The sequence below is a fragment of the Colius striatus genome, chromosome 27 (assembly GCF_028858725.1).
Source record: "Colius striatus isolate bColStr4 chromosome 27, bColStr4.1.hap1, whole genome shotgun sequence".
Lineage (NCBI taxonomy): Eukaryota > Metazoa > Chordata > Aves > Coliiformes > Coliidae > Colius > Colius striatus.
Window position 1 is genome coordinate 654,819 of NC_084785.1, and position 14,747 is coordinate 669,565.

The 14,747-nt window shown below is 47.6% G+C and overlaps 1 protein-coding gene across 1 annotated transcript in view; it reads right to left on the reverse strand.

Annotated features, from left to right (window-relative positions):
• Window positions 1–14,747, reverse strand: part of DPYSL2 (dihydropyrimidinase like 2) — a 40,183-nt gene that overhangs the window by 10,173 nt on the left and 15,263 nt on the right. The window contains exons 4-8 of the mRNA XM_062015770.1: window positions 9,205–9,369; window positions 8,094–8,155; window positions 6,834–6,914; window positions 5,906–5,974; window positions 1,624–1,744 (exon numbers count right to left, since the gene is read on the reverse strand). Of these exons, the coding sequence (XP_061871754.1) occupies window positions 1,624–1,744; window positions 5,906–5,974; window positions 6,834–6,914; window positions 8,094–8,155; window positions 9,205–9,369 (498 nt within the window). The remainder of the gene's footprint in view (window positions 1–1,623; window positions 1,745–5,905; window positions 5,975–6,833; window positions 6,915–8,093; window positions 8,156–9,204; window positions 9,370–14,747) is intronic.

Here is a 14,747-nt window from a genome sequence, read left to right on the forward strand (position 1 = left end):
TGGTTAACTGCACAGCACTTCCACTGCATTACTGGAATAAAGGAACAGAGAATGGTGTGCCATGTGCACCCCAAACTCTCCTTATAAGGAGAAAACACAATCTGAATGAACACTGTGTGTGCCAGTTCCCTCAGGAGGCAAAGGCAAGTGACTTCTGTGGGTCAGGCACCTGAGACAATCCCAGAACCTTTCACAGGCAGAGCAACAGTCACTCAAGTCAGGCTGTGTCTTATAAATGCTGTGATAAAAGTGCACAGTCCCTCATCCCAATGCCTCTCTCTGCTTGCCACCAAGTGGTCTCAGGGACCAGTGAGCAGAGAAAGAAGGTGTTTTTGTTGATGTGTCATCTCTGTGGTGCATCTAACTCTAGTGCTTCGCCTAGAAAAAGGAGCAGATGCTTCCCTGGCTTAAAGGATTGAGTTGCACAATGACACCAAGTTGTTTTCTGGGGTAATACAACATGCAGCCACTTTGCCATGTCAACACATCTTCTCATTTCAGTATGATCCCCACTAATGGAGCTAGCACAGGAAGGTTTATCCCTAACAGCTTGAACTGCTTCCACGCCATGAACAGAGAGAGATGCCTTGAGAATCAGTCCTCACCAACTCTAAACTCATTTAACAGGAATCATGGGACCAAAATCCTTCTGAGCCAATACACAAACACCAATCTGTTGGTGTGGTAGGAAATCAGCTCTTCCCACCACACACCCAGATGGAAAGTGATGTCATTTGTGTATCCACTCAGGCTTATTTAGACTGCAAAAAAATTAAATCCAAGCCTTCTGAGGAAAGAAAGGGGGAAACCATCCATCCTGCTTACTCACCCACCCAGAGCTGCTTTAAATAGCAATGAAGGGGTTTAGTCACAGAAGCAAGCAGGGAGACAGGCACTCACTGTGCTTTGTAACTCTTGCTGCTCAGGGGCAAGACAGCAGGGTGAGGACTCAGGAGGAGCTACTGCATCATTCAGGGCAGGCCCTCAGGGAGGACACAAGGCAGCAGCATGAGACATCTGAGTCCTGCTTCTTGCAGCATCCTCAGGCAGAGTTACCAGAGGCAATCACAATCCCCAGGCTGTTGATCCCAATTCCTGTTCAGATGCCAGGCTGTGACAACACATGAGTAGGATCTATTTCACAGGCAAGGAGCACAGTGGATAGCTGGGGCTGGTAATCTCTTTGGCTACTCCAACTAAGTCCAACAGGGCTTGTGAGTCAAGATGTCCATCAGGACCCCTGGAAGCACTTCAGATGAGAGGGAGCAGCTCAGCAGAAAGCACCAAGGAAAGGCCACGGTAGGAGGACACAGCTTGCAGTCTCCAGAGGGACTCATTAAATGGAGACAGTGTGGAATTACTCTGTGATAATGTGAAGGTACATGGCTCAATGTGGTAGGATGTGAAGAGAGGCTCTGGGCTGAACAGGAGAAGCAGCTCTTGTCACTGACACAGCCACTGAACACTGTGGGAGATGAGACAGAAACGGTTGCTTGGGACCTTTTAAAAAGGAGCCTGGATGATAACACTGGAAAAAGAAACCAGGAGGGATGAAGCTTATGCTGGCAAGGAGTTGAACTCCATGAGCTAATGGGGCACTTCCATCCAAGGGAAATAACTTACCCTTTTTCCTGGCTTGAGCAATGACATCGGCAGCGCTTTTGCTCATCACCTTGGTGATATAAAGGGGACAGTTGGTTTGGTTGGCGATGGTGATTGCCCGGTTCACAGCCTCTGCCTCCACCTGAGAAACAAAGCCAGCAGCATGTTAGTAACATCCCACATGCCACCAACATCTCTCCCCTCCAGAGGGTCTCAGCCTCTGCTTTCACAGGGCTGTGAGAGACTTTCCACCTCTCCAAGCCCAAGCCAGGAAAATGTCCAGTGTAATCACGATCATTAAAGTGACACCAAGCTGCAGCCCCCTCTCATTACTCCCTTTGCTCCCAGGCTGCTTCAAAGTTTCTCTGCAAGCAGACTACAGCCCTAAAACAACACCCCAGCTGCTCAAGGCCAGAATGATTAAGCCCCTTCTTTAATCTAGACAAAAAAACAAGCAACTAAACGCTGACTCAACAAAACTATTCATGTCCCAGCCCATGTGGAAGAGACGCTGCAGCCACACACTCTGGTAAGCCATGGTTGCAAACAAGCCTCCTAATGGTACCCTCCACCACAATATCTGGCTTGGGAACTGACAAGAGTGTGAAGCACCCCATAAATCAACTACTTGTTTTCTTGTATGTGTAGAGAGATAACCTCAGCAAGCCTGAGGGTCACCTTGTAACTACAGGCTCAGAATGAGCATCATCACTCTGCAGCCTTTCAGGGATCACACAGTCCAGATGACAGATTTACCAGCAGGGTAATGCTCATAGTGCCAACTGCCATGGAGAACTGAGCCTCTCACACCACAGACACTTCCCAAGGGAACAACAGAGGAAACTGAAACCCAGAGCAACCAGCCACCTGATTCCCAAATGCAAGAGGTTACCAGCACCTCCCAGGTTCTCCAGTGGGACTGGCACAGGCTCAGCACTTTGGAAAATGCTCTGCAGTGACTTAGTGCAGGTCCAAGAGCTGTAAAGCATCACTTGTCCCAGACTCAGGACACAATGACTGCTGGTTCCTGACACTGTGCTTGCTCCACTAAAAGAAGTACCTGAGATTAGGGACCCATCAGCTTTGGAAACTGTGTATTTGCCAGACTGATGTGCAAGTGCCCAGAACAGCCCTGCTCACACTTGTAACAGCACTCTGCTTGCAGCTGGGTTGCTCAAAACCACCATCACAACAACAAATGGGAGTTTTTAAAGAAAACTAGGCCCCCAGACCCAGTAGGTTGGTCTCCAGTGCCAAAAGGGTTAAAGCCTTAGCCCACCACCAAGCCAGGGCTTGTGACTAACACTCCTCAGGCACAGTGATGTACAGAAGAGGAGATTTTTGTATCCCAGCTGCCTCACAGAAATGGAAAAGGCTGCAAGGGAGGGTGTTTACTCCAGGACATTTGACTGGAGTATGCCACAGCCAGCAGCACTTGCAGGGAAGATGGAGGCTGAAAGGAAGAGCCAAGAAAAGCATACTTGTCCCTCCTGAGAGACAAGGAGAGAACTCAGAATGCTTCCAGGCAAGGGCAGCAGCTTGTAAACTGCCCACTTAGAGCAGGTCTGCACACAGCTCTGCCACATCTCCACACTATGCCTTGCTTTCCCCACTTGCAAAGCTGGGATAAGACAACACTCCTCTCCAGACTTTTGACCAAAAAGCCTTTGAGCAACTGCTCAGGGGAAGAATATTCTTCTTCATGGAAGAGAACAAGGCTGCTGAATTCATGCCTTGTGCCCAGATGCTATGGTGACAGGCACATAACAATAACCCAACAACTAGTCCAGAAGGGAATGTTTGCAATTACCAGGATGCAGCAGAAGCCCTAGCACAGCAGTTCTCTTGGAAAAAAACAAAAAGGACAGACATAGACATTTCCTGGAGCACTTGGACTGCCTGAGCTTTCAGCATTTTTGTGGCTAAACCATAAAAAAAGAGCCAGAAAAAGATGGATCCCTCGAAAAGTCCTCCCAGAATGATCTGAGCTGGCAGGGGGGAGTTTTGCAGCAAGCAACGGGTGATGCTGACCTTAATTAAGGTGACCTTTGGTGGCTGGGACAACATGCTGAATACCATCACCTTGGCTCAACTCAGGTTATTGAGGTGAGTAAGTTAAACCTGTGAGTCAGCAGTGAAACTTAAGCCTTAATTCATGCCTTCTGCTCAAGCTGGGAATTCAGGAGGGGTGTAGACCTCGAGACAGACACAAACACACGTGGCCACGCCACAGATGCTTCACTCTGACGTAAGACTCGCTGATTTGGGTGGGAGTTTTGATGTAACAGATATTTTAGACTTGTTCAGCAACTCCTGAGAGTGTGCTGTAGATGGGAGGTTTGAATTAAGCAGCTTCTCAGTAAGATGAGAACTGTCACAAAGTCCTCAGGACAGGCTTTACCCACAGCAAGGGGCAGCGTGAAAAGCCACTTCTAGTGTTGACCAGCATCCCAAGAAACATCCACTCCTGAAGTCAACAGGGGTTATGGATCTGCTGCCACCCTCAGAATTTGGCCTTCATCATCAGCCAGCTTAAAGGGAGTTGTATGTTTTTGCACACACAAAGTTACTGTTGTGCTGGAGAAAAGGAGGGAGGGAAGCAGATGACATCGTTTCCTGCTCAGTTTCCTCTGACTTTCAAGGTGGAGAACTTTGGACCAAACACTTCCAGTCTGGGCAGACAGCACAGCTGAGTTCAGCTGCACAGAGGCTGCCCAGTGAGGCTGCTAAGAGGCTTTAGTGATCCTCACTTGAGGCAGACACGTGTCCTCAGGCAGCCTTCCTTGAGAAAGAACACACTCGTGCACAGATGGAACAGACCAGCCAAGCCAAGGAACCACACAGCTCACACATTAAACTCCCACTCTGACAAGGATGAGCTTTGAAGTAGCCAGACAAGACTTGGCCAGTTTGATGGCCAGTTCCTGTAAGGTAAGGAGCAGCTCCTTTGAATTCAGCAGAAGTTCAGGGGTGCTCTACAGATGACCCCCAAGTGTCACATCAGCATCTGTTCCTGCTCTCCTGATGCAAGCCAAAAGCTATGTACAAAAACAAAATAACTATGTGGGGATGGGTGGGTGGGAAGGTCAGTGCAAGTGTCCACTCACAGCTTTCAGGAAGGCAAAAAAAAACCCCCCCAGCTCCTGGAGGCAAACACAAATTCTGTGAGGATTCACATTCTGCCCAAGCTGAGAGACTTTGTTCTGCGTGAGGCAACTGAATGATTTATGTTCCTACTGAAATGTCCCTGGATGCTGCTTGTCTGAACAGAGGGGAGGAAATAGAGAGGGAGCACGAGGGGCATGTGTGGATGACCTCACAGCCCCAGCTTCCAGCTGCCACATCTGGCAGTCAGCAAAGTCCCAATATCTTGCAGGAACAGAAAGAACTGCTTGTACATAACAGATGGACTTAAACCCAGAATGCCACAGTGAGGTGTTGGCTTAAAGAGACTTGAAAGACTGGAAACAAAGAATGCAGTGGGAACAAACCCAAAAAGGGAAGTTTTAAGGTTCTTTCTTACTCTTGAGATTTAAAGACTTAGATGGAGTTGGAGGGATTGGGGTGCTTGGCCCTAGAGAAATCAGTGGGGGAGAATGGAGGTTCATTATGTTGAAGTGCTGGGCTAAGACCTGAAAATGAGCCCCTCTCTCTGGTACATCATTTCTGTGCCTTCAGCAAACCATTTGGTGTAAGCTTGGTACACCTTGATGTAAAAAAACCCCACCATCTCTGAACTGTTCATCCAATGACCAAATATGATGGTCATGGAAGTGCCTAAGACAGAATGAGAGGGGTTGGGGATATCCTAAACGTTTCTGCTGATTCAGAGGACATGTTTTGAGTGCTTACCATGGGCTCTGTGCTTCAAACACATCCCACTTCACTTTAGATAGCTGATGTGTGAGCAGAGCCTCTGAATGAACACCAAGAGAGAGATGGGCTTTTCCAGAGGGTGAACCAAATGTGGATGACTTGCTCCATGCACATGTCTCCTCCAGTACAGAAGCTGAGAGGGTTCCTCAATACCTCACAAGTACACAATTAGTCTCTAGAAGGGAGTAGTCACTACTTAGTCCCTGGAAGTGTCTTAGTCTCTTCCCTTGCCCCACACAGAATCCTTGGAGGTTGGAAAAGACCTTTAAGATCATTGAGCCCAACCATTAACCCAGCACTGCCGTGGCCACCACAGAAGCTCACAGTCACCCCAGCATGAATTAACCATCACATCCATCCTAGTCTGAACTAATCAATGGCAAGGCAGGAATGATATAAACTGAGGGAGTAAATGCAAAAGCCTCACCTCTTCAGGTCTGCTCAACACGTGCCCTTCAGGGCCTGTGATCCCCAGTTCCAGGATCCTCTGCTGCTCCTGAGGCACAGAGGGAAAAAAAAGAGCAGGGAAAAAATGTAAAGCAAGATGCATTTTTTGTCCCTGCAGCAAATACAGCTGTTGGAAAGAGGTACCAGTGACATCCCAGCCATCTGTGCTAATGATCACATGGGGCTTTACATAAGGGCCTGACAACCAGAGTCTCAGCCAGCTTCCCCTGTTGAGAATAACCAGAGCTCACAAAACCCTTGCTGATTTGTTCACAGGAGGTCAGGGAAACTTTCTCTTTTCATTTGCTCCAGGCTGGGTTCATGATCCCTCAACTTTCACTACCATTTGCATCTGTAACATTCTCTCTAAGATGTGGCAAAAAAGTATCTCCTGAAAAAAACCCATCCTGCAGCTGCAAGCAACTGGGCTCAAAGCCTCAGGTAGGCTCTTCCCCAGGCAGACAATGCAGAAATCCTCTGCAACACCAATGTGGAGATCAGATTAAATCCAAATACATTATCTACTTATTTGCTTTACTGCTGTTTGAAGGATGAACAGATCCCAAACATCAGCAGCCCACATGCTGAAGCTTCTTCTCTTCCTGCTCCCTCTGGGTTTAGTTACCACAGAACATTTAATTGTTCCCAGTGATCATCACACTGGGTCTTTCACTTATGGGGAGAAAGGCTGAGAGGGCTGATACCCACCACAAACTGAAAGCTGCCACGGAAGCTGTTTTATCAGTGGCAGTGAAGGGGATAAGATCTGATGTACAGCTCTGCCTGCATCTTTGATACAGCTATGCCATGCTTTTAGAAGTCCTGGTGATGTTTGCAAAGAAGGAATTTGGAATTTCAAAGCCTCAAACTCCCAGAAGTGAATAAGCCACAGAGTAAACATCAGATACCTCAGCAATGATGTCACCGTTCTCAGCGTGCACTTGAGCTGTGGCACCGATGTCCCGGATTACACTCAGCACCTCATAGATCTGAAAGGCAGAAAACAATGCAATACACCCTGAATGTACACTCAGGTACACTCCTGTTTTGAAGTACATCCTCCAGAATCAGCCTACAGCATTTTGCAGAATGGAAGTGAGAGATTAGGAAGTGCAGAAGCAGAAGATGCGGTTTGATGGATGGGTATGGTCCATTTTCCTGCCTACAACTGCATCTCCTGATCTGTACAGTTGGGTACAAAGAACTATTCACAAGTCAGGTTTGGCATTTATACCATATATGAGGAAGAAACAACTGCCCAGGCCTACAGCTGGAGTGATTTTAAAGGGCTGATTTGTACCAGTTTCATGCCCCTTTTACTGGTGCCTGGCAGAGAAAGAAAACCCTTACATTTGATTTTCATGGAGAACCTGCACTCCCTCCTCCTACTGCCTGGGACAGGAGAGTGATTAGAACCTGCACTCCCTTCTCCTACTGCCTGGGACAGGAGAGTGATTAGAACCTGCACTCCCTTCTCCTACTGCCTGGGATAGGAGTGTGATTCTCCACTCCAGCAACAAATCTGTGAGGGTTCAGGCTGAGCAATCCAGGACTCATTAAAATGCTGACCAGAGTCATTAGAGATAAGTGCCATACACCACTGCCTCCTACACTGTTCCAGATGACTCCCAGGCATTCCTCTCCTCCCACCACATTTAGAAATACAAAGTGCCCATCTCAACAATTAAATGCACCCAAATGTAGCACCAGAATAACAACCAGAAGGGCAATTCCTTTGTAAGTCACTCACCCCTCATCCAGAAACCCACTCCTGCACCAGGCTCAGTTTCAGCTCCCAAACACTGAGAGTGGTTGTGCCAGGGATCTAACTGTCCTGCCCTGTGCATGAAGCAGTGATTTATAAAACTGCCACTGCATCCACACCAAAGGAGCTGGGAGAAAACCTCAGATGTCTCCAAATGAGGGGTTTGCCATTGCTTTCCCCAGCCAAGCCTTTCAGGGTTTGCTGTTGGTTGGGTTTTTCTTACTTAAAAAATAACCTTCAGCCCAGAGCTCTTGGGGATTGTTGCAAATTGTAGGTAGTGTTACACACATAAAGACTGAACCCAGAAGAGAATGTCAGATCCCAATGTAGTGCACTGAAACCCTTCTGTGTGACTAATGGCCAGCTTGCAGGGCCAGAGGCAGTGAACATCAAGCCTTCCTACCTGAGAATCAGTGAGCTGAAAACGATCTTTGAAAGCCATGTAAACCAGGAAGGAGTTCACACCTGGTAGAAAGAGAGCAAAGGAGTTATCATTCACATATCAATTGCAGCCACAGATAAAGCTGCAGAACACTCTATGTGTTTCTTGTAGAGAGAAGAGGTCCCCCTCAATCAGCCCCCCAAGCAAGCAGTAATGATGGGCAGACAACCTCCTTGGAGCTGCTGTGAAATGTGTACACACACACACACACACACACTCCCACACACCCCCAGCCATGTGGCATTTATTAGCACAGTGATGAGAACTGAGGAGTCTGCCCTCCAGCCATGGGGACAGCTAAACCCTTAGGCTTCCACTTAATGCTGAAGTAAGGATAATTCTGTGCATTCAGCACTGTAGGAGGTTAAGTAAAAAAGAACAAACAAGCAAAATGCATCTCACATACAAAAGCAGAGACTGGCTGCCTGATCCCCCAACTCCCTCCTGCCAGGGTGATGGGAAACCTGTGTCTGTAAGCACACTCCACCTTGTTTGCACTGAGCAAGGCACAGAGAGTGCTCCTCAGCTTTTGCTCTCCTGCCTTCTGAACCAGTAAAAGCTCTTAGCCAGCAGGTGTGGGAAAGCACTCAGGATGTAAAAGGTTGGTCTTTTGAACTACAGGAATCACTCCAGTCAAGGAAATTAAAAAGGGGGATAAACCTATGAGGTCATTTTATTCAGCTCTTCTTTTAGCAGCCAGGGCTGGATTGTTCCTTCTGGCCCATACTCTCCCCCTGTTTACAATGGCTGAAGCTATCACCTACCTGCACTGATGAAAACCAAATGGGCTGCACTGAGCAAACGTGCTCCTCTGCATGGCAGCAGGAGAGATTCATCTCTGCAAGACCAGTGCTCACCCACCTAACCCATTGCAGTGACACCAGCATGTGCCAACTCTTTCAGCCCCCTACAGCAGTGACTGTCCAAACCTTCACGAGGAGACAGATGGGCCAAGTTAACAGTGGGCCCAAAACAGCTACATGGGGATGTAACAGTAAAATACATCACAAAAGCCAGTCTAAGGAAACAAAGAGGGGAAAGGCTTCCCTGAACTTTCAGTAAGTGAACTTACCATGGTCTTTAACCAGAGCTTCCATCTCCTCCTGGACACCTTTATGCCACTCGGTGATATCCACGTGCAGAGAGTAGTCACAGCAGGATTTGCTGTCTGCCCATTCTCTCCACTGGTCAAACGCTGTCAGCAAACTGGTCCCTGGCTCAGGAACCACATGGTCAACTGGGAAAGACAACCAAAGCATTGGTAAATGGCTGGTGCAGCAGCTTTCCTGCATGTCCAAGACAGAAAGCATGCTTTGCAGAGGCTGCAAAAAAACCACAAGACACTTGCCTTCCTCTGAAATGTTTGGTTTCTAAAGCTCCATGTCCAGGAAGCTGATTATGGAGCAGAAGCTGAAGGGAACAGTTGGATTACTGCAGCCTGTTTACTGCAATTGTTTGTGAATAGAGTAAATGAAACTCCTGGGGCAGCAAACACAAACCACTGCCCAGAGCTCTATAAACCTCACTGCCCTGTTTGGTGGCAAATAAACAATGACACAGGCCAGACCCACTGTGAGCATCAGTCAGCAGCTTTCAGTGCTCAGCACCTCCTTCAGGCCTTTGTCTGTGCCTCTGGATGTGCCAGGAGAGGTGTCCAAAGAGTGCAAAGATGTATTACTGCTGGCACCTAGGCAGTGACAAGCCAGGACCCCACACATGGATCCCAGCTGCTTTGGGCTACTCATCCCAACTCAGAGCACCTTCCAGAGATGGGGTAACGAGTCAGGACTGTGATGTGCAGCTCTTTGCTGATACAGGGGCAGTGCAGCTGCAGCTTTGATCAGCAGTGGCTTGAGGGCTTCAGGAGTGGCTGGTGGCATTCATCTGCTCAGGCAGCAGTGTCCTGCCCATCAGAGAAATCCATGCTATGACTGAAAGCTCTGAAACTTGCCTGGTGACTGCCATTCGGAACAAAGATGTGCTTTTCAGCACCCTTGGGAAAAGCAACCCAAATTTAACCAGATGATGCAAGTCCTGCTCTGTTCAAAAATCAACCCATTTCTGTTCCATGATCTCCTCCTCCCCAGTGGTCAGAAATCTTCCACTAACTTCCAGACTGAATTGTTCCTTGGCCAGTGCATAGCCCTTTGTCTCTCTGCCAAAGTTAATCTTTAGCTTAAGTAGTATGAACAACAAGGGGGAAAATAACATTCTCTCAGCATTACCAATGGGATACAGAGAAAACCCAGGTTTTCACCACTGGCCAGTGCCTCAACACAAGAGCTGTCATCCTCAGCCCACTGATTAATTAAGCAGCAAAAAAAAAGCCCATTTAATCTCTAACACATCACTGTAATTAATAAATCCACCTCTACCTAAGAGCTTTGTCAACCCCAAGATGTCACAGGGCTCATGGGCATTAGGAAAACCTGCCTGAAGGCACCAAGGGGTTAAGAGAGTGGAGTCTTCCCAACACAGAGCCCCCAGGAATGACTCTGGGGTCTGGGATCAGAGCTTTATCACCAATTTATTTCATGCACTGCCCAAATATGACTAATGGGAGTTTGTGGAGGGAGTGGGAGAGGGGGTAAGGGAGCTCTATCAGATCTCTGACAAAGTCAAACCACAGCTGGTTACAATAAGGATAAGGGATGAAGGTAGTGGTGCATATGTGCATGAAAGTCAGTTCTAGGCATTAGGAGTATCTCATATGGAAGCTGTGCTGCTGACATACCTCAGAGCAGCTCCCTTGAGCTCACCAATAGCCAAATCACCCATCAACCCCATCAAAACACAACAGAGCTTGTTTCCATGGCAGCTTCCTGACAGGCAAAAATTACTGATCAACTGCTTTGTTATATTCCTGGGGACCAAGGACTTGGGGCTGTTGATTAACAGCAGCTGAACAGGAGCCAGCAGCATGCCCAGGGGGGCAAGAAGGGCAGTGGCAGCCTGGCTGGGCTCAGCAGTGGGGTGGCAGCAGCCCCAGGGCAGGATTGTGCCCCTGTGCTGGGCCCTGGGGAGGCTGCAGCTCCAGGGCTGTGCTCAGTGCTGGGCCCCTCACTCACTGCCACAGGGACACTGAGGGGTTGGAGCAGGGCAAGGTTGATTCTTTGCCTGCTGAAGAACTGAGTGTTGCAACCACTTCTGCCTGTTGGGATGGACAGAAATCGCCCACACATAGCTCAGAGGAAGTTCTCCTGCTAGTCCTCAGGCACAGCTCAAGAACTGAGTCAAACAAAAAGCTTTTTCTTTAGGGTTCCTGTGCTTCAGAGCAGTACAAAGCAGCTGATGGAAGCTCCATCCACTGTGTTCCCAGGTTCCCAAGATGACCCTTGGGTACCACCCGCTACACGACCTCAGACACAAGGTCTCCTGCCGCAGTGGAGCACGCAGCAAACCCAGCTGGGGACATGACCCTGGAGCCTTCCCATGAGAAAAGCAGTGTGCTGTCCTGACCTCCCTGAACCAGTGCTCTCTGGGGAAGCCAACAGCTTACTGTCCCATCTTTCATTCCTTCATCTCAGAACCCAGGAATGTTTAATGCCCGGAGCAGCCTCACGTCTGCAGGACGCACTCAAGACAAACTGTTGCAACACAGACTGTTGTCACCCCTTTATTCTCTTAGACCACTACAGCCTTGATCTCTTCTTGCTTCCAAGCCCAGATGTTTTCTTCCTGTTGTCAGTTATGGCTGTACAAGTGATGTCAGCTGCTGAGGTCTGAAAAGGAAGTTGCCAGCTCAGTGAAGCTCAAAGCTGGCTCCAAAAACAGAAACCAAACGGAAGAGTGAGAAAGAAAAGATCATGTAAGTATCACTTCATCAGTACTGAAAGCTTCAGAGGAGGAAGTACATAGCTTGTGGTCCTTGTAGTAGCTCCCTGAATCACAGTGAATTTCAGGCCTAACCCTACTGTTTCTCTTTCTTTAACATAACACTCTCAGCAAGCTCCATGGCAAAGCCAAGGTTGGGATTGCAGTGGTTTCTCAGCTATGAACAGAAAACATTCTGTCATTTACCTTTTAACCTTCTGAGATGCAGAATCCAAAGTGCTGCAGCCTGTGGCTTGGAAGCAAGCAAGTCCATTTACATCAGCAAAGGCACTGCTTTCTACAAAACAATCCATTTAAAGGACTCTGTGTATTGCCAAGGGAAAAAACAGATGCTTGGTAAAACACTGATGAGACTCCAGATTAACTCAATGGTCTGTTTATCTTTTTCCCCAGACAAACCAAGTGCTCACCTCTCTTCAGAAGGATTTGAGCACCTGCATCCCCACACACCACCATCACAATCACTAAGACTCTTAATGACCTCTGCAATGTGTCTGGTTTTGCTCTCCTGTCATCATACACAGTTTCACATTGCTCACAAGGTGCATCTGCTCTCACTTCCAAGTATCTCAGCTCCCACTCACCCATCAGCCATGTTTCTCTGCCTGTCTTGCTCATGATCCTTCGTTCCTCTTTGGACAGATTAATCAGCTCAAGATTAAAGGCAGACAATAAGCTGAAGTGAGACAGCAACACTAACCCCCGTTAGCTTATCTGTGAAGCTTTAATATAGCAGAGCTGGCATTCAGCCACACTGAAATGTTGTGTGTCCAGTGAGCTGAAATGGCTGAGTGCTGTGGGGGAGAGAGAACAACCACCAGTGCATCAGGCACTGGGCATTAAACCAAAGGGGAAGGCAAAAACTTAAGAGGAACTGATTTAAAGGGAACTTTCCAAGTATGGTGAAAAGAAAGTAGTATTGTTTGAATATAAGCATGAAAAAATCTAAGCAGGGTAGAGAACTGAGCAGTGGCACAGCACATATGAAACAGGGCTCATCTGGGCTTTGGACAGTGGCTTTATGAAATGTTGCATCACATCTTGGCTTCCTTTTACCCACTTGGATACACTGTGGCTTTCTGATCCTTAAGAGCTCTTCTGAAGCAGGGGGGGTAACTGCAGCTCCCATTCAGGCCCTGAACAAGTGCCCAGTTTGAGAAGGGCAGTGGCTGTTCTGCATGGGCACAGGGATCACACAGAAGACAGGGAACTTAACCACCAGCCTGCAGGATGCTTGGAGGTTGAAGCCATAACAGATCCCATCCAACCTCTCTCTGGCACTTTGAAGTTCTCAAAAAACCATGCAGCTGAAGAGGCATGCCTTCATATTTTTGACCTCTGACTAAGCTCAGGAGAAATTATTGCTTCAGTGGGAGAGCTGAATCCAGCTATTAGCCTTGCCTTGCAAACTCCACTCTCCTCTCTGGATGGGTGGGGATTAATGGGTTTTACAGCTTCCTGCTATTGTGGCATGCTCCATTTTTTCCTTTTTTGCATCCTGCCTCATTTGAGCAAGCTTTGGCTTCCTGGAGCTTCTATTAATAGCCCTCAGTTCCAGCTTTCCCCTGTAAAGGGGTTTTTTTTCCAGCTGGTTTAATTACGTGTCATCTAAAGCATGCAAGAAATTCTTCTTGGTCTTCAGCTAATGAACACCACTACCAGGAGAGAGAAAAACTACTTGATACAGGCCATATAAACGTGGATTTGGGTCAGATGTTACAAAAACTGTGTATGTAATAAAGCCATGAATGCAGCTTCCCAGTTGCTGTTATAAAGTGCAGCTTTACACATTGTGTCCTGCTCCCACCAGCATTCAATGTGCCTATTGTTGAAGAGGAGTTTATAAGGTGAAAATCCTTCACATTTATCCTTAGCTGTTAGCAAGCTGATTTCCCCTACCCAAAACTTGAAATAGCAGCCTGATCACTATAAACACATCTGTCTTTTTAATACTGCTTAATCTTCACAGTAACTGCCTGGGATGAAATCTGGTGACTTTATAGACTCGTGTGTTCTGTCACAAGCCATTTTATTGAGAGGTTGTAATTCAATTCAGCCCTGGTAATTGCACAGCTTCCTGCTTAGAAGGCTGAGGTTGTTGCTAGTCTAAGGCTGCTGGAGTATTCTCCTGGCACTGGTGTGAACTGGGAGCAGTGCAATGAAAGCCACTGGAAGAAAATCAATACACGGGAACTGGAAGTCAAGCCCTTGTCTGACCCAAGAAGCTTCACAGAGGATTATCCCATAGTCATAGACCTTATTTCATCCAGAGACTTCAAACTCTCAGCTAGTAAAATACCATCATTCCTTCTACTATGGGTTATGTATCATTATAATCCTTATGTGTCAAGATATTGAGCTACCAAAAGCAGCCTTGTCCAGTAACAAAGTTGTTCAAGCCTCCCAGCAACAAGACTTCTGCTTGAAGTACTGAACCATAACTGCCAGCTCACCAGTGCTGTGTCAGCTTAGGCTAGGAAGAGATCTCAGCACTTCTTCTGAACATAAACACCCCAAATCAAGCAACCTGAAAGAGCCCCACATCTCCTACATTCTGATTTCATACATAGTTCTTCCTCTAAACCACGCCCCAGGTCATATCTTTGATCTGGGACAAGAAAGGATAACTACAAGCTGGCTTTGAAGGTTGCCATCCCACCTCCCTGACATACTGAGGTTGGTACACTGGAAGGGAATGCAAAGTCAAATGAAGAATGTTCTTAACATCCTGGGATGCAGCAAGCAGACTGCAGCTCTGCACACCACTGGGCATTTATTTGC